Source organism: Pelmatolapia mariae, linkage group LG14 (assembly GCF_036321145.2).
Source record: "Pelmatolapia mariae isolate MD_Pm_ZW linkage group LG14, Pm_UMD_F_2, whole genome shotgun sequence".
Lineage (NCBI taxonomy): Eukaryota > Metazoa > Chordata > Actinopteri > Cichliformes > Cichlidae > Pelmatolapia > Pelmatolapia mariae.
In genome coordinates, this window is record NC_086239.1 from 5,083,547 (window position 1) to 5,106,632 (window position 23,086).

At 40.0% G+C, this 23,086-nt stretch overlaps 1 protein-coding gene across 2 annotated transcripts; it reads left to right on the top strand.

The window, feature by feature from the left end:
* The first annotated feature begins 10 nt into the window (after positions 1–10).
* On the top strand, positions 11–23,076 carry efhd1 (EF-hand domain family, member D1). 2 transcript variants are annotated; one of them, XM_063492356.1, is made up of 4 exons: positions 11–840; positions 12,859–13,006; positions 18,377–18,511; positions 18,788–23,076. In XM_063492356.1, exons 1-4 carry the CDS (start codon positions 557–559, stop codon positions 18,920–18,922), a joined length of 702 nt encoding a protein of 233 aa, XP_063348426.1. In that variant the 5' UTR covers positions 11–556; the 3' UTR covers positions 18,923–23,076. The 2 variants fall into 2 exon arrangements, with proteins under 2 accessions (XP_063348426.1, XP_063348427.1); XM_063492357.1 differs by lacking the exon at positions 11–840 and adding an exon at positions 4,134–4,201.
* The last annotated feature ends 10 nt before the right edge of the window (positions 23,077–23,086 follow it).

Genomic DNA, 23,086 nt, shown 5'->3' on the forward strand with positions numbered 1-23,086 from the left:
GGTGCAGTCTCTTTGTATTCTAATGATGCATTGTCTTTAGTGTTGTTAATCAAGGTGAGAGTAACACAAGTTCAAAGTATTATGTATTTGTCACATAGGTATGATTCCATATAAAACAATAACCAAACATAACTAAGTTTAATAACAAATATAAACAGATTATTTTCACAAGTCACAGTTGGCAGGGCACGAGAGGGCGCATTAGCCCAGGGCACCAAACAGGCTAGGACCGCCTCTGGTGGGCAGCGACGTAGAGAAGACTGTACAAAGGCTCCCCCAGAAGTCTAGATCAGACATAACGGGAAACTGTTCACCTAACTTTGCCCACGCATTTAAACAATAAAGCGGCTTTCCCGGATATTAGCGTCATCTTCTGAATTACTTTAGTTTAAACCAGCATAATGTATACATAATGTACAACGCAGAAAAATTTATTCTGAAGTTCAACCGGAAGCACTTTTGTATATCTCGTTAACGGGTGCACGCACTTTAACGGTGGTAGCACTCGCGCTCCATCCTCTCTGACAGCCTCACAAAGTAGGGGTCCATCCTCGTCATGGCATCTGAAGAGCTCGCACGAAAGCTGCAATCGCGGCTTTCTGCTACACAGGAGGCCGTACCGAGGCCCGAGCCCGAACAGAGCCCTGTCCGACCCAAACCGCAGGGGTCAGATGCTGCCTGTGGAGATTCATCATCCGAGCTATCCGCCAAACTGACGCGTAGGCTGGACATCAACGAGGGTAACGCTGCACCACGAGCGACCCGGGTCTTCAACCCTTACACCGAGTTCAAAGAGTTCTCCCGCAAGCAGATTAAGGATATGGAGGGAATGTTCAAGCGGTAAGACTGCACCAATTGTTTGTTTTGTCTCTTTAAACATGGCAGTAACGGCTGTTGTTCTCAGTCGCGGAGAATGGGGGCGAACGAGCGTGCACGGCTGGATCATGAGATTAGCCAAGGTGCAGGCTGGCTGTCATCGTGTCGACTGATTTAGCGCCTCTGTGCAAACACTCTGCACGTTAAACCGGTGTCTTTGTAGTGATGTATCGTGCTCAGGTGGAGGACTTCTTAAGGTCAGTGCCGCTCCCTCGGGAGACGACACACTGACGCCGAACATCTCCAAAGATGACATAAATAAACAATGAGCTTTAGGCACAAACACAGTATGCCAGAAAAATTAACGCAATGGAGCTAATAGCCCGAATTAGACAAAATAACAGGGGATCATTTAGTGTGTGGACCCTTCGGATTTTATTGACATCTTAAAATGACACAGATGGATCGCCGTGTGTTATCATCCTGTATATTTTAACTCCTATTAAAAAACGTATTTTACCTGTTTTTATGAATCTAGCCTGGCCTACCCCTAGCCCTCTGGGGATGGATTCGGTTGTTTTCCCCCGCTTTCTTTGGGTTACTTTATTAATTTGTGCCCTGATAATCATATAGGGCAGCACCTAAAATTGGTGTAACTGTCTCATTCTTCTTCAATAACAAATTATCAAAGTTTAATTATATTAACCTAAAGGTCGGTGCAGTATTGTCAGTAGAGTCTTGTTTATTTTATATTAAAAATGCGATTCATTCTGCTCATGCTACTTTTATCCTTTGTTCCCCATAGACGGCAAATGACAATAATGTCACCTATTAGTTTGTAAACTGTTGTTCTAAAGTTTAGAACTTAGTATTTCTGCAGTGTCATTATGTTTTGAAAACAATAAAGGAGTGGATCTGTCTATGAAGCCTCACACTTACATTACAAATGACCCATGACTGACAAGGCAGTTAGCATTTAGTGGTTGTGACTATAGTCATTTAGTGGTTTATCCATATATTTTCTCCCAGTTCAGGGTCATGAGCCAACTGCTATAGGGCAAGAGGCAGGAATTGTCCTAGACAGGTTGTCAGTCTGTCTTATCCTTAACACAAAGAGGCAGAACCACCAATTAATATAACCCCACTAACTACATGTACAGTCCCGATCAAAAGTTTAAGACCATTTGAAAAATGGCAAAAAATCATATTTTGCACGGTCAGTGTTGGGGAGTAATGGAATACATGTACCGGCGTTACGTATTTAAAATACAAAATATGAGTAACTGTATTCCGTTACAGTTACCGCTTAAATATTTAAACTGTATTTAAGCGGTAACTGTAACGGAATACAGTTACTTTGTAGAAATAAACGGAATACATGGGGGTCTTTTCCTGTTTCATATGTTAGGTTATCGCCTCTTTATCCCCTCTCTAATTTTGGTAATTCCATGCATTGCTTAAAACCCAAACAAAACACGCAATAAGAGGCTCTAACGTAAGCATCCTGTTAATGTTGGTGGTATCAGTTACACAATGGACCCGGAGCCAGCACAACAGAGCCATCAGTGCACGGGCAGGAATGCATTTCTTACTTTAAAATTCCGACACCACTTCACATTTAAAGAAGAAAGGAATGGGCAAAATCTGACCGTGCAATGCAAAATCTGTTTGCTAGCAACCAAGCTGCTTTCAGCGTCAAAAGACTCCACGTCCAACCTAAAGAAACATCTGGAAGTAAGTTCTTTTTTTAAAAACTAACGTTAGCCTACTGCAACTACCTTGCTTTAGTTGTGGTAGCTACCTGGGTTATGTGCCACTTATCTTCAATGTATTATTGCAGTGGGATTTATTACAATTAATGAAGGATGCATTACAACCTGCTAGCTGCAAATAATCATGTGCAGTTGTGAAAGCAGACAGAAAGAAAACATATTACTGATACAGCCTTCAGTAATAGTAATAAATCACAGCAATAGTACATTCATGTAGTTGTAAAAAGTATAATGTATCAAGTAATCCAAAGTATTCAGAATATGTTACTCACATTGAGTAACTTAACGGAATATGTTCCAAACTACATTTTGGGGCATGTATTCTGTAATCTGTAGTGGAATACATTTTAACAAGGTTCCACGTAGAGCTTCAACATGCAACAAGAAGAAATGAGAGTGAGACAAAACATTTTTTTGAGCATGCAATTTATTAAAAACAACACTTAAATTGAAACAGGCTGTTTTACAGCTGATCAAAAGTTTAGGACCACATGCCTTTAAAAGGCCAAATCAGTGCAAAAATGTGGATTTATTGTCATTTTCTGTCAGGCAGTCACACTGTCATGACGTTCTGATGGTAAAGGTAAGACAGTCATTTGGAATTTCTTAAATGATCCTGAGGGTTATGGAACAAAAAAGTCAAGTGGAAGACCCAAAAAAAATTTCACCAGCACTGAGCCGGAGGATCCAATTGGCTGTCCATCAAGACACTAGACGATCCATGACCCAAATTAAGGCCGTTACTGGTGCCGACTGCAGCCCCATAACCATCAGACGGCATCTGAGGCTGAAGGGCTTCAAAAACAAAAAACATCTTCAAAGGCCTCGTCTCCTTGAACGCCACAGAACTGACCGTTTGGACTTTGCAAGAGAGCACCAAACATGGGACATTGAAAGGTGGAAGAAAGTTTTAGATTCAATTCAAGATTCAAGATTTAAGAGCTTTATTGTTAGTACAACAGTATAGACAGTATACAGCGTACCGAAATGCAGTTTCACCCCAAGCCCCCATGGTGCATTTATAAGTATATAAAAGATATATCTCCAAGAGATATAAAACTAGGAATTACAAATAAATAACATGCTAAATTTTGGTAAATTTAAGGGATAAAAAGGTATTAATTACTAACTATACAATACTATAATGATAATTATACAGTACTTACTGTACAATAAACAAAGACAATACAAAATGGATTGTGCAGTAGGTATTGAATACCAGGTTCAAGTTATTTTCAGGATATTGTAGACAATGCATAGACAATGCAAAATGTGCAAATATAGTATAATTTAGATCAGGGGCGGAGCGTGGGGGTAGCTTACTGGGCTTAAGCCCGGGTTGTTTTTTCAGAAGCCCGGGGTCTTTTGGAGTGTAATTTTTTCATAGTTGGATGCCTGGCTGACAACTGTATAAAACAAAAAACTACACACAATATTCGAAGCACGTAGTGCACACTGTGGGAATTTACGACTGTGCGTAAATCCCCCCTAATATTGGTATGATCCGAGCTCAGGCACTAAGCGACTGAGCGAGGGGGCGGGGCAGCTGCTGCCTGCGAGTGCGCTGAGAGAAACGGAGCCAGGCAGACAGAGGAGAACTGAAGTTTGACCAGGTACCAAAGCAAATCATTCGTACTGTACAAATGATGTAAATATGACGGTTTATCATGAAAGATTGATATCAAACTGATCACTTGACCCATATTACGTTACTTGCTCTTCAAGTGAATCAACAAATGGCGAAATGAAAAGCCGAACAACAACAATGCTGTTTTTTTTTTGTTTTTGTTTTTTTTAGAGAGTCTTAGCTTACATGCATGTTTATTTCATATTTTCAGTTGTTACCCTCCAGGGCTAAATAAATCGGTTTCAGTAATGTACTGATATACAAGAATGGACATAAGGGGCTTCTTTCAAAGAAAAAAACTCTGGTAGATGGGTTTTTTTTTTTTTTTTTTTTTTTTTTTTTACTGTACAACATCAATTTAGAGTAAACTTGTTTTGTTTTGGATAAATAAATATTGAAATATCTTTTGAATTAGTTAAATGTCAGAATAAAGAGAGACAGAGCTGTCTATTTTTATCACTTTCATCAAATTTAGGAGTACATATACACTAAGTTTATTGTTAATTAATAAGAAAACTCCAGACGATTCCATTCTGAGCTGAAGAAGCTTGTGATAGGTTAGTAGAGTCCATGTGAGTAAATTGGTGGCACACCTGTGGATGCATATAAGGCAAAACACAGAGCCTGTTTCTTTGAAATGGGAAAATCAAGAGATGTCAACCAAAACACCAGGAAAAGAAGAAGGGAGAGAGGAGCAGAGAGGGGGAGAGAGGAGCAGAGAGGGGGAGAGAGGAGCAGAGAGGGAGATGGAGAATGACAGAACAGAGATGGAACAAGAGCAGGTGAGACACACATGTTAGTCAAATATTTGTTTACCAAAAGTATCACCGTATCATAGGTACTCATGTATCTCGTAGCTAGTGTTTCTTTTTAGGTTTGTTATTTTTCAAATTCTACATTTATTAAGTTCTGCAGGCTTGTTTGCACAACAAGGCTAAATAATTATATAAACTTTTCTGAATCTAAATAGTGGACTTTGGTAGAATTTAAAAAATAAGTGTAGTGCAGGTCTATGATGATTTTAGTGCTACTATCATCTAGTTCTGATTCTGGTTCTGTCTTGGTTAAGTCCTAAGTAGTCCTGATTTTGAACTGTTGTAGTCCTGTTTTAATTCTGGATCAGTTCTGGGTCTGGTTGAATTGGGGTTTAGTCCTCGTGTCTTGATACAGCCCCGACTTTGTTCTGCCTTGCTGCTTAATTAAAAAACTAGCTTAAGGTGTCCTGCACATGTGATACATATTTTTCCCTATATGAAGTCATTCTTTTTTGAACAAAAGTCAAAACAGAGCCAATTAATCTTTCAGTCATTTCTAACCCCCCCCCCCCCCCCCCCCCCCCCCAAAAAAAAAAAAAAACCCACATGCATACTACCCTTTAGGGCTAAGCCCCGGGTGTTTCAAATGTCTGGCTCCGCCTCTGATTTAGATGTGTGTTCAGTAACTATGTGACTGAGTGTGCAAATAAGCATATTGTTTCCAGGTCCAGTTTGTAGTGGATTTGTGAGTCTTTTGGTGAGTATTTTAAGGTGTTTGTAAAGGTGTATGTGTATATCAGTCCTTTGGTGGTAGTGAGTTGAGGGCTCTGACTGCTTGGGGGAAGATGCTCTTGCAGTGTCTGGTTGTTACGGTTTAAATGCTGTGAAACTGTCTGTCAGATGGAAGGAGGGAGAACATGTGAGGGGGTGGAGTGTGTCCCTTACTATGCTGTTCGCACGTCGGATGATGTGTTTGTCGTAGAGTTGGGAGATGGGTGGGAGAGGGCCTCCAATGATCCTCTCTGCTGTCCTCACTATCCGCTGCAGAGACTTCTTTTCAGTGAGGGTGCAGTTCCCGTACCAGATAATGATGTAGCAGCAGATGGTTTCTCAATGGTTTCCTGGTAAAATGATGTGAGATCAGGGAGACTGGCCTTCTTCAGTGGCCTGTCAGTTAGGAAGTCCAAGATCCAATTGCAGAGAGTGGTGTTTATTCCTAGTAGGTCCAACTTCTTTACCAGCTTCTGGGCAATGTTGGGGAGTAACGGAATACATGTACCAGTGTTACGTATTTAAAATACAAAATATGAGTAACTGTATTCTGGTACAGTTACCGTTTAAAAAGGTGGTATTCAGAATACAGTTACTTTGTTGAAATAAATGGATTACACGGCGGTCTTTCCTGTTTCATATGTTAGGCTATGCCCTCTCTATTTTTGGTAATTCACCGCCGGTGGAAACCCAAACAAAACACGCATTAAGAGGCTCTAATGCCTGTGTCTCAATCTCGCGGCCCACGTCACCTCTACTGCGGCCCACATAAATGACGTGAAGAAATATTTTTAAAAATTATTATTTGAAAAATTATTTAATATGAAGGCAATAGGCAGAGTGTTACAGGCATAGTCCTAAAAAATGTAGCTTCATGGGCAGTGTAGTCCGTGCTGCAGAGAGAATGGACTGCCATACCTGTTATGTGTCTGTGAGCGCAAGGGAGGGAGAAAAAGGAGAGTTGAAATGAGTACAAGTTGTCACTGACCAGAAACGGGAGAGGGAAGCATGTAAATATAATAACAGCCACTGCAGCCAAAAAGAGTGCCTGACGAGCCCAGTTGTAAGTAAGCTATTAAGACTCGACTGTACATTGTGTTTGTGTTTTCCTCCGAAACAATAAGTTCTGTTGGAGCAGCCTTTCAACGCCTCTCTCTGTCTCTCACTAGCAAAGTTGACCCAGACAACAAAGTAAAGCTACTTTTCAGCTACGAGCCCGACACGGAACCCGCCGTATTAGCCAGAGGTCCCTTTACTACGGTTCGGAGCTGCGGACCTGTTTTATATACGTGCGGAATAGTTTTCTGTATGAGATCGCTGCAAAAAGTGCAGCCTTACCTAATGTCCACCCTACTGTTACTCATTTTATATTAAGATTTAATCTAGCTGGTATTGGTACGGCGAGTATCCTTCAGTAATAGTAATAAATCACAAAGCAATAGTACATTCATGTGGTTGTAAAAAGCATGATAACATATTAAGTAATCCAAAGTATTCAGAATACATTACGTAACAGAATACGTTACAAAATACATTTGGCGGCATGTATTCTGTAATCTGTAGTGGAATACATTTTAAAAGTAACCTTCCCAACACTGGTTCTGGGGAATGACTGTTGAATGCTGAGCTGAAGTCAATAAACAGCATTCTGACATAAGTGTCCTTTTTGTCGAGATGGGAGAGAAAAAGGTGAAGAGCAGACGAGATGGCATCATCTATGGAGCGGTTTGGGCGGTAAGCAAACTGTAGCGGGTACAGATTCAGTGGAAGCTGAGTTTTCATGTGCCTCAATACCAGCCTCTCAAAGCACTTTGTGATGATGGGCGTAAGTGCCATCGGCCGGTAGTCATTGAGGCAGGACACAGTGGACTTCTTTGGCACTGGGATGATTTTCGTGGTTTTAAGGCATGCAGGTACCACAGCTGAGCCCAGTGATGTATTTAGGATGTCCATGAAGATGCCTGCAAGCTGGTCAGCACACTCCCGAAGCACCCGACCAGATATGTTTTCTCTAATGGGAAAAAATGTAATATTGATAAACCTCCTGGTGGTTTCCAACATTACTGGCATGACAAGCAGATCCCACCTGAGATGTTTTCTACGCGCCACAGTGGAGCGGTGTATGGCTCTTATTCATGTGATATGTCTTCCTCCATACAAGTGTAAGGGATACTCCAAGTTTTGAACTGCCAGCATCATTGCTATGGTGAGAGCAAGAACCTACAGTATCTCACAAAAGTGAGTACACCCCTCACATTTTTGTAAATATTTTATTATATCTTTTCATGGGACAACATTGAATATATGACACTTTGATACAATGTAAAGTAGTCAGTGTACGGCTTGTATAACAGTGTAAATTTGATATCACCTCAAAATAACTCAACATACAGCTATTAATATCTAAACCGCTGGCAACAAAAGTGAGTACACCCCTAAATTAAAATGTCCAAACTGTGCCCAGAGTGTCAATATTTTGTGTGTTCACCAATATTTTCTAACACTGCCTTAACTCTGTTGGGCATGGAGTTCACTAGAGCTTCACAGGTTGCCACTGGAATCCTCTTTCACTCCTCCATGTTGACATGATGGAGCTGGTGGATGGTTAGAGACCTTGCACTCCTCCACCTTCCATTTGAGGATACCGCACAGATGCTCTGTAGGGTTTAAGTCTGGAGACATGCTTGGCCAGTCAAGTACCTTTACCCTAAGTTTATTTAGTAAGGAACTGGTCTTTTTGAAGGTGTGTTTGGGGTTGTTATCATATTGGAATACTGCCCTGTGGCTCAGTTTCTGAAGGGGGGGGGGATCATGCTCTGCTTCAGTATGTCACAGTACATGTTGGCATTCATGGTTCCCTCAATTAACTGTAGTTCCCAAGTGCCGGCAGCACTCATGCAGCCCCAAACAATGACATCCCACCACTATGCTTGACTGTAGGCAAGACACACTTGTCTTTGTACTCCTCACCTGGTTGCCGCCACACATCCTTGACACAATCTGAACCAAATAAGTTTGTCTTGGTCTCATCAGACCACAGGTAATCCATGTCCTTAGTCTCCTTGTCTTAAGCAAACTGTTCGCGGGCTTTCTTGTGCATTATCTTTAGAAGAGGCTTCCTTCTGGGACGACTGCCCTTTGATGCAGTGTGCGGCGTATGGTCTGAGCACTGACAGGCTGACCCTCCATGCCTTCAACCTCTGCAGCAATGCTGGCAGCACTCGTACATCTATTTTTTTTAAAAGACTACCTCTGGATATGACGTTGAGCACGTGCACTCAACTTCTTTGGTTAACTATGGCGAGTTCTTGGCCACTGTGCTGCAGCTCAGTTTCAGGGTGTTGGCAATATTCTTATAGCCTAGACCAGTGGTTCTCAAACTCTGGTACGCGTACCACTGGTTGTACTTGGGCTACCTGTAGTGGTATGCGGGAAATCTTTTTTTTTTTTTTTTTTTAAATTAAATAACATACAAAGAGGTATGCAAAGACAACACGAGAGTTCCCGAGGCTCTTCTGGGAGCCGGAGTCGACCAGAAAACATCTCCCGAGTGTGAGTCGGGCAGCCTTTCCTTATCGCCGGTCGCGGCCGCTTGTTTCCCTGGGCATTAAAACTGCAAGGTGGCAGACAGCGCTGTGCTGCAGCACCAAAACGCTGCTAAAAACACAGCCCTTTTCCGTGGTGCCGCCATGCCGTGGATCCCAGCCACTATCGATGAGTCGGGGGCCCCCAGGAGAACCGGTGGGGGCATGGGAGATGCCGTCGGTGAGTCGGGGACTATCGCCTGGATGCCGAAGCTCCTATTAGCCAGGAGAATGTGATCCCCTTCTTCTGTGAGTGAGCGGTAATCCTTCGTGGCCAGCAGCGGGGAGTTGGCGAGGCCAGCTCGCACTGGAGCTGGCAACTGTCAGAGGAAGAGGTGAGTGAAGAGGAATCCACCGTCATCCGTTTCTAGCAAGGACAGAATGCTCTCCATGAGCTCGAGAGTAGTACCATCACCCAGGCCAGAGAGAGAGAGGAGTTTCTCAGCCCTCTGCATCGGAGAGGAAGTAGCACTGCAGTAGCAGTGCCTTGAGAGTGGTGTAATTTCCTTGGGTGGGGGGATCCCGGAGGAGGGTCATCACACGGACAGCGGATCCAGCGAGGCCACCACCCCTCAAATAGTTTGGGGTCCTTAGGGGCTAAGTAAAGCGCTATACAAATACAGGCCATTTACCATTTAGTTTACCAAATTATTATGCAAATAGGATTTTAGTGTTATAAACTTTACATTTTTTGTTTTCAGTTAAACTCATATTGTGTATACACACAGGGCTCCTTGGATCACTGATATCAATCTCAGACACCTGTCATAATTAGTTTGTCATGTGAGCCCAATTAAAGGAAAAAATCACATTATTAAGCTGTTAAGATGTTTCACGTTATTAAGCATGCCACAGGTTTCAAAAAATATGGGAAAGAAAAAGAATCTGTCTGTTCCAGAAAAGTGTCAGATAGTGCAATGCCTTGGAGAAGGTATGAAAACATGAGATATTTCACAAAAATGTAAGCATGATCATCTTACTGTGAAGAAATTTGTGGCTGATTCAGAGCACAGATGAGTTTGCATAGATAAAGGCATAATGAGGAAGGTTTTTGCCAGACAAATTCATCAGATTAAGAGAGCAGCTGTTAAAATGCCATTACAAAGCAGCAAACAGATATTTGAAGCTGCTAGTGCCTTTTGGAGTCCCATGAACCTCAAGGTGTAGGATCCTCCAGAGGCTTGCAGTTGTGCATAAACCTGCTATTCGGCCATCCGTAACCAATGCTCACAAGCAGAAACGGTTGCAGTGTCCCAAAAATACATGAAGATTAATTTTCAAACAGTCTTGCTTACTCATGAGTGCTGTGCAACTCTGTATAATCCAGATTGATGGAGTGGTGGATGGTTAGTGGATGGCCACAATGTCCCAACAAGGCTGTGACGTAAGCAAGGGGGTGGCGGAGTCATGTTTCTGACTGACCACTTTCTTCCATAATACAAAAAGAAGAACCGTGCCGGAGCAAAGAGCCGGTGCAAAGCCAGAGCAGTGAGTGCTGCAAAGTGCTGAACCAAAATGCAAACTTCTTATCATCTCATTATCATGTTGGGTCCTTTGGGTTACAGGGGGTCTCACGGGCTGGCTGCTACAAGTGTTGGCTTCTTGCTTTCAATCTAACATTCACACTCTGATGAATGCATCTCAGGGAGCAACTTGGGGTTAGCATCTTACTCACGGATATTATGCATGCAGAGTGGAGCAGCCAGTGTTTAAACCACAAACCTTCCAATTAGTAGGCGACCTGCTTGATCGCCTGAGCTTACAGGCACCCCAGCTGGGAACAAACTGGCTAAACACAAACAACAGCTTGTATAAGCTAGCAGCTTATGCAGCTGATGTTAAGGTAAAGTGTCCTAAAAGTCACACTTTTTCTCTGACAAACAGTTTGATTACATTGTCATACCGTGTGAGTGTGAGTCTATCAATGTTCGATGCACTTCAAAGAAAGTTTCATTAATGCTGGCCAACAGCAGCAAAAACAGTAGCACTTACTGACAGAAAAAATCAAGATATCCTCAGCAAACCACCGTCACTATCACTTTCATCAGACAGAAGTAATCTTCACTGATTCATCGATTCTTATGGGACTCCTGTCATAAAGTTTTACAGCCTCTTCCAGAGTTAAAAAAAACTGGATACCTGGCATTATTGATAGCTGAAGTAAACAGGCTACACTCACTACAGATGAACAGCAGCCAGAGTTTTTGAGGTGACTCAAAAAACCTAAAATAACGCAAAAATATTTAACTGGCACACATTAGTTTTATCTGGATTTATTGCTAAGTATTGATATTAATTCAAATAATTTAATATTACTGGTCTCTCTTGACTAAAACACATTTGTCCTATAGCAGCCACTGCAGCTTGGTTTATACACTTGAATTAGGAAGGGTAAGATAACAGAACTCAGTTAACTGTAATCTACTGATGTCTAACAGTGAGATTTTACACACTGTCACTCAAGAAAAGTGATAACAGTAGAAACCTGAAATTTTATATAATTCATATTAAGAAGTTTGTCTCATACATTTTACAGATGCAGATTTTTCTACAGGTTTACACACATGCCAATGTTAGGATACGCTTTTGAGAATGTGTAAGAACATTGCTCCTTTTTATCCTTCAAGCTTGCACTTTAGCTTGCAGCGCCAGTGGTAGAATGGATACAGCATTTTTAGAATAATTAACTGTTGATATTGTCTTGGATCAGATGGCTTCAATCCCAAACAGAGCTACTGCTGATGATGCACTGCATGAGCAGAGCAGCATCTGGAGAAGCTCTTGGTGCTAGGCAGCATGGTGATGCAGATGTTAGAACTGCCATCCTGGTTCTAACCAAAGCTGAGGCCCGTGTACCTGCATGGGTTTGCTTCAGGTACACTGGCTACCTCTCAAACTCTGAAGACATGCACTTGTGATTCTAAATTGGCTGTGGTAAAAATGTGACTTGTGGTCAATAAGGCTGGAAAAGTGCTATTTAGAGGTAAGTATATTATAGGTAGGCCCCAAAAAGTTGATTTTGTTCATCTGGATGTAGCGTAGAATCAACGGAATCAACTTTTTGGGATTTTCTTACCTGGAGGATTGAGCATAGATGAAGAAATTATAGGCAGGTGTTTTTCAAGTACCATTACAGTAGCTTGTTAAATGTTTATTTTTAAACAAATTTTAAGCTGTATTCTTTACAATGAGAATGAGACTGCTGTTACATAGCAAAGTAAACACACAACATCATAGAACTGGATTAAAGAAATCAAACAATATATTCACAGCTTTTTAAAATCTGTGGTTGGTGCATCCCTAATATACTGCTGCTTTTATTCACCAGTGCTGTTACTAGTTGACTGACTTTGAGGATTTTCTTTTTAATTTTCCTTTTCAAAAATTGTTAAACGTTAGGTGCAGATATGTTTTAAGCTGATTGCATTGAACATTTTTACAAATGGAAACATAATGACTGTGTGAGTTAAATGTGGTGTCTTCAGACTCCCAGCTGACTGAATCTGACATTGTATGGGTTTCATGGTTTGTAGGTATGACACTGGGAAAGACGGCTTCATCGACCTGATGGAGCTAAAGCTGATGATGGAGAAGCTGGGAGCTCCACAGACTCACCTGGGCCTGAAAAACATGATCAAAGAAGTGGATGAAGACTTTGATGGCAAACTAAGCTTCAGGGAGGTGAGGAAGTAGTGCAAACACTTTGGGAATTGCTCCAAACAGCCACATTTCAGATAGAAAAGCTGACCCATCACAGAGAGATGTAGCAACTAGGAATTTCTTGTTTATTCTACAAATTTCTTAGTAGAGTAAACAAGGGGGAAAAAAGTTTAAAAGTAGTTTAAAACTAAGAAACACTCAGATTTTAATGGACAATGCCAAAAACTAATAGCAAAGGCATTTCAAACCGTTAAATCACATTCTTCTTAAGTGTGTGATACCTCGTATCGTGCATTATGAACATTGCACCTTATACTCAATTCAATTCAATTCAGTTTTATTTATATAGCGCCAAATCACAACAACAGTCGCCTCAAGGCGCTTTATATTGTAAGGTAGACCCTACGATAATACATACAGAGAAAACCAAACAATCAAATGACCCCCTATGAGCAAGCACTTTGGCGACAGTGGGAAGGAAAAACTCCCTTTTAACAGGAAGAAACCTCCGGCAGAACCAGGCTCAGGGAAGGGCGGGGCCATCTGCTGCGACCGGTAGGGGTGAGAGAAGGAAGACAGGATAGAAGACATGCTGTGGAAGAGAGACAGAGATTAATAACAAGTTTGATTCAATGCAGAGAGGTCTATTAACACATAGTGAGTGAGAAAGGAGACTAGAAAGGAAAAACTCAATGCATCATGGGGAGTCCCCCAGCAGCCTATGCCTATTGCAGCATAACTAAGGGAGGATTCAGGGTCACCTGGTCCAGTCCTTTTGCTTTACCAAAAAGGAATGTTTTAAGCCTAATCTTGAAAGTAGAGATAGTGTCTGTCTCCTGAATCCAAACTGGAAGCTGGTTCCACAGAAGAGGGGCCTGAAAACTGAAGGCTCTGCCTCCCATTCTACTTTTAAATACTCTAGGAACAACAAGTAAGCCTGCAGTGTGAGAGCGAAGTGCTCTAATAGGGTGATACGGTACTACAAGGTCATTAAGATAAGATGGGGCCTGATTATTTAAGACCTTGTATGTGAGGAGCAGGATTTTGAATTCAATTCTGGATTTAACAGGGAGCCAATGAAGGGAAGCCAATACAGGAGAAATATGCTCTCTCTTTCTAGTCCCTGTCAGTACTCTTGCTGCAGCATTTTGGATTAGCTGAAGACTTTTCAGGGAGTTTTTAGGACTTCCTGATGATAATGAATTACAGTAGTCCAGCCTGGAAGTAATAAATGCATGACGAGTTCGTCAGCGTCACTCTGAGACAGGATATTTCTACTTATAGAGATGTTGCGCAAATGGAAGAAAGCAGTCCTACATATTTGTTTAATATGTGCATTGAAGGACATGTCCTGGTCAAAAATGACTCCAAGGTTCCTCACAGTGTTACTGGAGGCCAAGGTAATGCCATCCAGAGTAAGAATCTGGTTAGAGACCATATTTCTAAGATTTTCAGGGCCGAGTACAATAACCTCAGTTTTATTTGAATTAAGGAGCAGAAAGTTAGCGGCCATCCAGGTCTTTATATCTTTAAGACATTCCTGCAGTTTAACTAATTGGTGTGTGTTATCTGGCTTCATGGATAGATAGAGCTGGGTGTCATCAGCATAGCAGTGAAAATGTATACTATGTCTTCTGATGATGCTGCCTAAGGGAAGCATGTATAATGTAAACAGAATTGGTCCTAGCACTGAACCCTGTGGAACTCCATAATTAACCTCAGCATGTGAAGAGGACTCTCCATTTACATGAACAAATTGGAGTCTATTAGATAGATATGATACAAACCACTGCAGCACAGTACCTGTAATACCTACAGCATGTTCTAATCTCTCTAATAAAATATTGTGGTCAACAGTATCGAACGCTGCACTGAGGTCTAGCAGGACAAGCACAGAGATGAGTCCACTGTCAGAGGCCATAAGAAGATCATTTGTAACCTTCACTAAAGCTGTTTTTGTGCTGTGATGAGCTCTGAAACCTGACTGAAACTCTTCAAATAAGCCATTCCTCTGCAGATGATCTGTTAGCTGTTTGACAACTACTCTTTCAAGAATTTTTGATATGAAAGGAAGGCTAGAGACTGGCCTATAATTAGCTAAGACAGCTGAGTCTATAGATGGCTTTTTAAGTAAAGGTTTAACTACTGCCAGCCTGAAGACCTGTGGTACATAGCCGATTATTAGAGATAGGTTTATCATATTTAAGATTGAAGCATTAATTAATGGCAGGACTTCTTTGAGCAGTTTTGTAGGAATGGGGTCTAAAAGACACGTTGATGGTTTGGAGGAAGTAATTATTGAAGTTAACTCAGAAAGATCAATTGGAGAAAAAGAGTCTAAATGAATATCAGTGGTACTAAAGGTAGCTGTAGATACATCTGTGAGATGATTATGGGTAATTTTTTCTCTAATGATTAAAATTTTCAACAATGAAAACAAAAAACACTTAAACAGATTTTTAATTTATGAAAACATGTTATTACAAAAGATGTTCACATATTACTCAAATATGACAAATGAGCATCTAAATAAATAAAGCACAACTGAAAGGTGTGGCACATTGTGCTGTGCATTACTAAAATTGCACTTATCTATGAAACTAAGCAGTTTCCAGGCCATCTGGTAGATGTAATCTTACCTGCATGTTCTGGGTCTACCCCAGGTTCTCCTACCAGTAGGACATGCCCTGCCGGAACACCTTACCCGGGATGCGACAGCCTCACTGGCGCCTTTCTAGATTAAACGACTGGTTTGTCTGGAAATGACTAGTGACACCAGCACGATTAGCTGTAAAGTCGATTGTGTGGGTAATTCTTCAAAAAATATTCAAAAAACAATCATTTTTAGGCATGTAAATAAAGTTAAATTAATTTTGCTGTTCAATACCTCAGAAATTTCAACTTACGATCGTGGCTCACGAGTTGGCAGTTTGTCTTGTAATCGGAAGGTTGCCAGTTCGAGCCCTGGCTCCGACAGTCTTGGTCATTGTGTCCTTGGGCAAGACACTTCACCCGTTGCCTACTGGTGGTGGTCAGAGGGCCCGGTGGCGCCAGTGTCCGGCAGCCTCGCCTCTTTCAGTGCGCCCCAGGGCAGCTGTGGCTACAATGTAGCTTGCCATCACCAGTGTGTGAATGGGTGGATGACTGAATGTAGTGTGAAGCGCTTTGAGGTCCATAGGGACTAAGTAAAGCGCTATACAAACACAGCCCATTTACCATTTACATTTACAGATGGTGCCAAAATGCGCCAAAATATGCCAAATGGCAAAACACCTGATTCTGAGTTTATTAAACTCACTGTAACATTTCTGTGTTTCACTTTAGAAGCATCAGTCTTTGCACAGATAATGTTCATATGTTGATTACTGGTGTTGTGGAGTTTAATGTCTAATGAAGCATACAAGTGGTTATAGGCAATAAAATCCCAAAATAAATTAGGCGAGGAAAAAAAAAATTCTTAAATATAAGAATCCGTGTGACGTTTTATTTACATAGCACCAATTCACAACAACAGTCGCCTAAAGGAACTTTACATTATAAGGTCAAGACCCCCCATGTCAACAGGGGGATACGTCTGTTAGAACCAGGCTAAGGCAGCAGCATCCAGCTGTTACAGCTGGTCGAGGGGTAGGAGAATCAGGGGTAAGGGTGAGTTTTATATCTGCCAGGTGCCTTGTGAATGACACTGGATGACAAAGTTGATTTTAAATTGACATTAAATTGCTGTCATGCCCACTGTTGTTAGTTGCAGTTTACACCTCGATTTTTGTAATATCAATATTACAAATATCAATAGAGAGGCTCAGAGATTCATAGATTATTCAGAGGGAGATGCAGTTGCAGCAGTTTGAAAAGGTGAGACTTGGTGGAAAAACACTTAGGCTTCTAGTTTTGACTTCTGCTATATTATCGCTAATGTGGCGGTGTTGTTTGAGTGGCTCTACTTATTGTTTGGGGGAATACTGCATTGACCATCTGCGCCTTAAAGACGAGTGTAAATAGAAGTGGTGTGATCATATTACCAGTTAGCAAGTTAAGCGCAACCAATGTGGTGAGTATACAAGGACCTTGAGTAAAGTGAAAAAAGTAGAAAAGAAAAAGTCAAGTTTTAAGCTTAAAATACTTTGTATTAGAGTAGAAGGATTTTAAATTCAATTCTGGATTTAACAGGGAGCCAGTGAAAAGAAACCAATGTGAGACAAATATGGTTGTTTCCCTTTCTAGCTCCTGTCAGTACTCACACTGCTTTGGATAAACTGGCTTTTCAGGGAGCTTTTAGAATAGCTGTAATAATGAATTACAAAAGTCTAGCCTAAAAGTAATAAATACATGAACTTTTTCAACATCTGAGAATAGGATGTTTCTAATTTAAGAGATATTGCCCAAGCAAGCAGTCACACGTATTTGTTTAATATGCACATTGTAAAACACATCCTGGTCAAATACGACTCCAAGATTTCTTACAGTATTACTCAAGGTAATGCCACCCAGAGCAAGTATATGATGTTTTATAACATGTGTTATAAAATTTTTAGGGCAAAGTACCATAACAATTAATTTAAATTGGAGGTCATCCAGCATTTTGTCTTTAAGACATACTTTTTGTAGTGTTGCTGTAAATCTCAATGGACATCCTGGTGAAAACTGTAAAAAAAAAAAAAAAAAAAAAAAAATACAAAATTAGGCTGAATACAAAAGCAATCAGCATCTGCACTCTTAACTCTCTCTCATGAATTAACCTCAAAATGACATACTTAATTATGTTTGGTTTCTAACATATCCAATGTGAATTAACTTACAGCATTGATTCCATGATGCTTCGACACAGATGAAAAGAGACTTCAGCACATGGTCAACATGGCTGTAATGCTTTTCTCAAAAGAGGACGTTTGAGCAGGAAGCAATGTCATCACATGATACTAAGACAAATAAAGTTACTTTTAACTACAACAAAAATAAACATTCCATGTTTATCCATTTCATAATGATCAAGTTCTTCATACAAAGAAAAAAATGACCAAAGAAATCTCAGAACTAAACTCAGCCTGAAAATTCCTGTGAGCCACTGCCCATTGCTGCCTCTGTTTTAGGAAAGGTAGGTATTCCTGGTTCCAGTGGGACCAGAACAGATTTGTAAGAGCCTGAACACACTGTTTTTTTGTGAAACTTCTTTTCTGGGAAGTCTTCAGGTGAAGGTTGAAAACCTGACTTCAGTGTAAGATAAAGGTTTTGCTGAAGAAACACTGTATCAAGAATTCTTCTGGCAACAACTCACATGCTCCCGAGATCCTGCTTGGTGAGAGGCAGGTGGTGGGTAAAAAATAAATAAATAAATAATCAAAAAAAAAAGTGTGTGTGTGTGTGTGCTTTAAACTGTCTACCTCTCTGCAGTTCCTGTTGATTTTCCGGAGAGCAGCAGCTGGAGAACTGCAGGAAGAAAGTGGTCTACTGGCATTAGCAAGACTGTCTGAGATCGATGTCTCCACTCAGGGTGTTATGGGGGCCAAAGACTTTTTTGAAGCCAAGGTATGTAATAACATTACACTGTGTACTTTAGCCGTATGCCTAGATTTTGACTTTGTCCTTAGCTCCTTCAATGCCTATCATGACCTGTGTTCAGAGTAAAAACATGAACATCTCTGTGCCCGAGTATATGTTTGATAACTGGGGATACAGCTATGTAACTACTGGTGAAAAAACAAGTACATTAAGTACTGTACCCAAAGCTTAAATTTGTGAAAAGCTGCAGTCAGCTGTGCATGGCTACTTGGGTTTAAGAAATTTGTTTTTGTGTTGTACCAGATGCAGGCTCTGTCTGTCGGTAGCAAGTTTGAGGCTGAAATTCGAGAGGAAAAAGAAGAACGCAAGAGACAAGAAGAGGAGAAAAAACAACGACATGCTGCCTTCAAGCAGCTGCAGTCCACCTTCTGCTCATAACCCACCACAGAAAGCAGATGATGCAGATTGCAAAGTTCAGTGTTACTGAAGTTTTAGAAACACACTCCTTACTTAGACTCAAACCCGTTTCAAAAAAACAGATTAATTAAATTAAATTAAATCTTGACTAAAATAAAAAACATGTCATAACTAGGCACAGGGTGAAGTCCAGGATATGGTTAGCCTTGCACAAAACTGATATCTTGTATATTGTATGTTCGACCTCTAGACCATCTGAAATCTGTCTTTTGGGTTTTTTTTCTGTTTGTTTGTTTTGAGTTTTGTGCTATAACCTTGTTAATGAACAGTAGTTTGCAATCCCACAACTAAACAACCATAAATATGTTTCTGTTTATCTACAGAGTAAATAAAGATGTGTTGTAGACCTAGGCTAAGGACAACAACTGTACACTGAAGTTTAACCGTATTGCTAAAAGCACACAGAAGACGGCTTCCATTTAATCATGCTTGCATGTTACAGTAGCATTTCTCAACTTTGCCTTTGCTAAGACTTTGTTTCTAATGACCCTAGGAAAAAAAAAGATGTTCTCAAGTGGAGGTCTGATGATAATCCTAATAGTGGCAGGTAACAGTTTTCTAAGTGGCATCTTTTTAGGTATCCTCTTTCGTAAGGAACCATCTGTATAAAACACCAATGAGCCATTGTTTGAATAATTCCTTTGTGATGATTTGTGCACAGTAATATGGTGTAAAAGCAGTAGCGAGCACCTTTACTGTGACCAACAGTAAGTTTGTGAGCAGCATCTCAAGTACATGCAAGTTACAAGGTCCCAGGAGAAATGTGCCCATCTAATTTGATTTTACAGGTTCCCTCCTGTAAAAAGAGTGACATATCACAAATTAAGATGTGAAAGGTCTGGTGTCTGTAGACTACGGGATAACAAAAAAGTACAAGCTGTCACTTCAGTGCCCGATTACACCGAAAAGATGACCCCAGAACAAGATAGAAAACATTCAGTTCTTTTTTTGTAGCTCCAGAAAAGTAAAATCTTCATGTGTTATTTTCAAATGCACTGTGGTGTTTTGGTGCAAGAAACAAAATGTTAGGGGGAGTTCAGTCAATATACACTGGTAACCTCACTACTGTTTTTTTATTTTTTTGCAAATGAGCCATTAGCTATACATAAATTGCCAATCTTGAATGGCTATGCAGGTTTTTAACTGACTTCAGAGACCGCTGAAATTCAGCTTCATTTCCATATAGGACAAATGCTGATTTTTATGTTGTGACTGTGAATTACAGTACTGTTCAGTACGACTAAGTCTTGGGCCATCGTTCATTTCTTTAAACTTAGGTAAAATGTGTAGTATTTGAGGTGAAAAATGAATCTATTTTGGAAAAAAGATGTAAGCTGACAAAATGTGGAACAAGTGAGTACCTTTAGAGGCACTGTAACAGTAAACTTGGCAAACAACCTATTTTCTGTGACATTTCATGCTCACATCAGGTGTCTGACCTGGTCTTGTTTTTCCCATTTCAGAAATATTGGTAACCTCAGGACTGTTGTCTCAAAATGTGAACTGGAGATACTCATCCATGCTTTCATCTCTACTAGTTCAAATTATTGTAATACACTGTTTTCTTGTCTAAAACATCTAGTAATTGCTTCTAGTCCATCTAAAATGCTGCTGGAAGGCGTTTAACTGATTTTAAATCTTCTCGTATCATCTTTACACTGGCTTCCTGTCAGGTTCAGATTTTAGTTAAAAATGTAGGTTCTTACTAAGGCGATGCCCCATCTGTAATGTCCATTTTATTTATGTAACACCAAATCAAAACAACAGTTTCTTTATATTGTAAGGTAAAAACCCTAAAATAGTAATAAAGACCTGCAGTAATTCCCTGATTCTCCAAGCTGGGTTCTTAAGCCCAGGTAGGGGTCTTCTTGCTATCTCACGTGTTAGTCTGAAAACAAAGAACAATTGAGTGTTCCAATCCTTTGCTCCATTACTGTTCCAATACTGGAACAGCTTAATCCTCTCTTTTTACACTCTTAACCCTGTGACATTCTTTAAAACAGCTTAAAGACAGGCATTTAGCTAATGTTTTTGCATACTGTGGTGTTTTACTAGTTCATGTAAAAACCATTTTGACTTTGCACAAGCTGTACTTGAATGTCTGTCACTTACTTGTTAAGAACCAAGTTATATGAGTTATACCTTTAGATACAGTATTTTATTATTAGCGGCCTGTCACAAAAATGCATAATTTACTCTGATTTAATTCCAACAGAGCGATTCCTAAAGTGCTATTTGTCAAAAGCTTGAAATATCATGGCATAGTGTACTCTTTCATATGAAAGAGGTCGGGAGAGTGGTCCAATAGTGAGTGTCTGCAGCCATCTGTAAAACATGGCATCTATAAACGTTTGGGGCTGCATTTTATGGGGACCTTTTTCAAATTGATGGAGTTTGGTTAGAGTTAGAGAGACAGGACAAAAGACATGCTGTGGAAGAGAGCTACGTTACCTGATCCAGCCCTAACTATAAGCTTTGTGAAAAAGGAAAGTTTTAAGCCTAATCTTAAAAGTAGAAAGTGTGTTTGCCTCCTGAATCCAAGCTGGGAGCTGGTTCCACAGAAGAGGCGCCTGAAAGCTGAAAGCTCTGCCTCCCATACTACTCAAATACCCATCAACCACAAGTTAATCCACAGTCTGTGTATTTAATCAGATGGGGCCTGATTATTCAAGACCTTGTATGTGAGAAGCAGGATTTTGCATTCAATTCTGGATTTAACAGGGAGGCAATGAAGAAAAGCCAATATAGGAAAACTATGAATTTTCTTTCTAGTCCTGACAGGGATGTTATAATGTTTTTGTATTATATACTATATTTCCATGTTTGTTTGTGTGTGTTTCAGTAAATCACTGTACCTTTTTCCAATTTTCCTACCAAAATATAAAGACCTGAGGGTGGCTCAAGACTCTCAGTACTGTATACATGTCCAATGGGAAAAGTCTCACAGCAGTACTTTGAGATCAGAGACAGGCTGTACAGAATAGTCTGCAGTTCCTTCATTCAGCACATCTGCATAGAAAAGAGATGTATGTGTTACTTCATCATGTAGTCTTAGCTTTATCATTAGCTTTGCTATGCAGCTATGTTGGTAGCATTGGTCTAGAAAAGAGACTGATACTTGAAGAAATAGCTGAATACTTTGGGAAATACTAGGATTTTCACTTCGGTGTTGCACTTTCACTTTGCTTAGCGTAAAGACTGGAAGCATGGTTAGCAACTAGCCTAGTTCTGTCCAAACTGATTACGTAGATCTAACAATAGCCTTAAGGCTCCCAATTATGTTTTATGTGGGTTTAGGTCATTTCTAGTATTTGGTACCATTTGAGTCCCCATATCAGAACTAAGTGTATTTTGTATAATAATGGGCCAGTATCTATTTTTCCAAATCTTGTCTTAGCCTAAAATGCCGCATCCCCATGTCACCTTTGTTTAAGTTAAGTTTAAGTTACCAATATGAGTTTAAAATTTTTAAATTATTTCCAGTATAAACTGATATTATTTGTAATTTTGATCATAGGTTTGATAAACATGAGTAATAATTACTCACTTAAGGATAAAACATCTTTCCTGTTATAGTACTAGGCAGAATGGTTATTGACATGAAATGCATATCATTGTGTGTTTTTAATTTATTCACAGCATGACATTCAAAGTTTAATCTATACATTGTTTTTAGTCATTTTTAACCTAATTTATCTAATTTTTTTTCATAGTTTGGTATCTAAACCACAAATATGTCGTGCAGTCAGACTGTATATGGAAAAGGAGACTACAAAGAATATTAAAAATTGTGTTTAAGTGATAATAATAGCACAGTACACTGGCAGGATTTTATTTTATTAATGATTATAAATGTTTTAACAATATGCTTCATGTAGAATATATCATTTATATAAAAATAGAAATGTAGAACTATCAGGCATTTTAAAGCTGTTGAGATGAAATAAATAAGCATTTTGTCAAGAAATTAGTGTTGACATGAGACTTATTATTGTAGGCTCTTTATCTTACTATGTAAGGCCTTGAGGTGACTGTTGTTGTGATTTGGCATTTTATAAATAAAATTGGATTGAACTGATTTGAATTATGAAATAAAACGGTCATGGTGAAAAGGATATTTCACCA

Coding starts and splice junctions, on each gene's coding strand:
- efhd1 (XM_063492356.1), top strand. CDS start 557: ATGGCATCTGAAGAGCTCGCACGAAAGCTGCAATCGCGGCTTTCTGCT. Junction 13,007..18,376: donor GCAAACTAAGCTTCAGGGAG/GTGAGGAAGTAG, acceptor ACCTCTCTGCAG/TTCCTGTTGATTTTCCGGAG. Junction 18,512..18,787: donor AAGACTTTTTTGAAGCCAAG/GTATGTAATAAC, acceptor GTGTTGTACCAG/ATGCAGGCTCTGTCTGTCGG.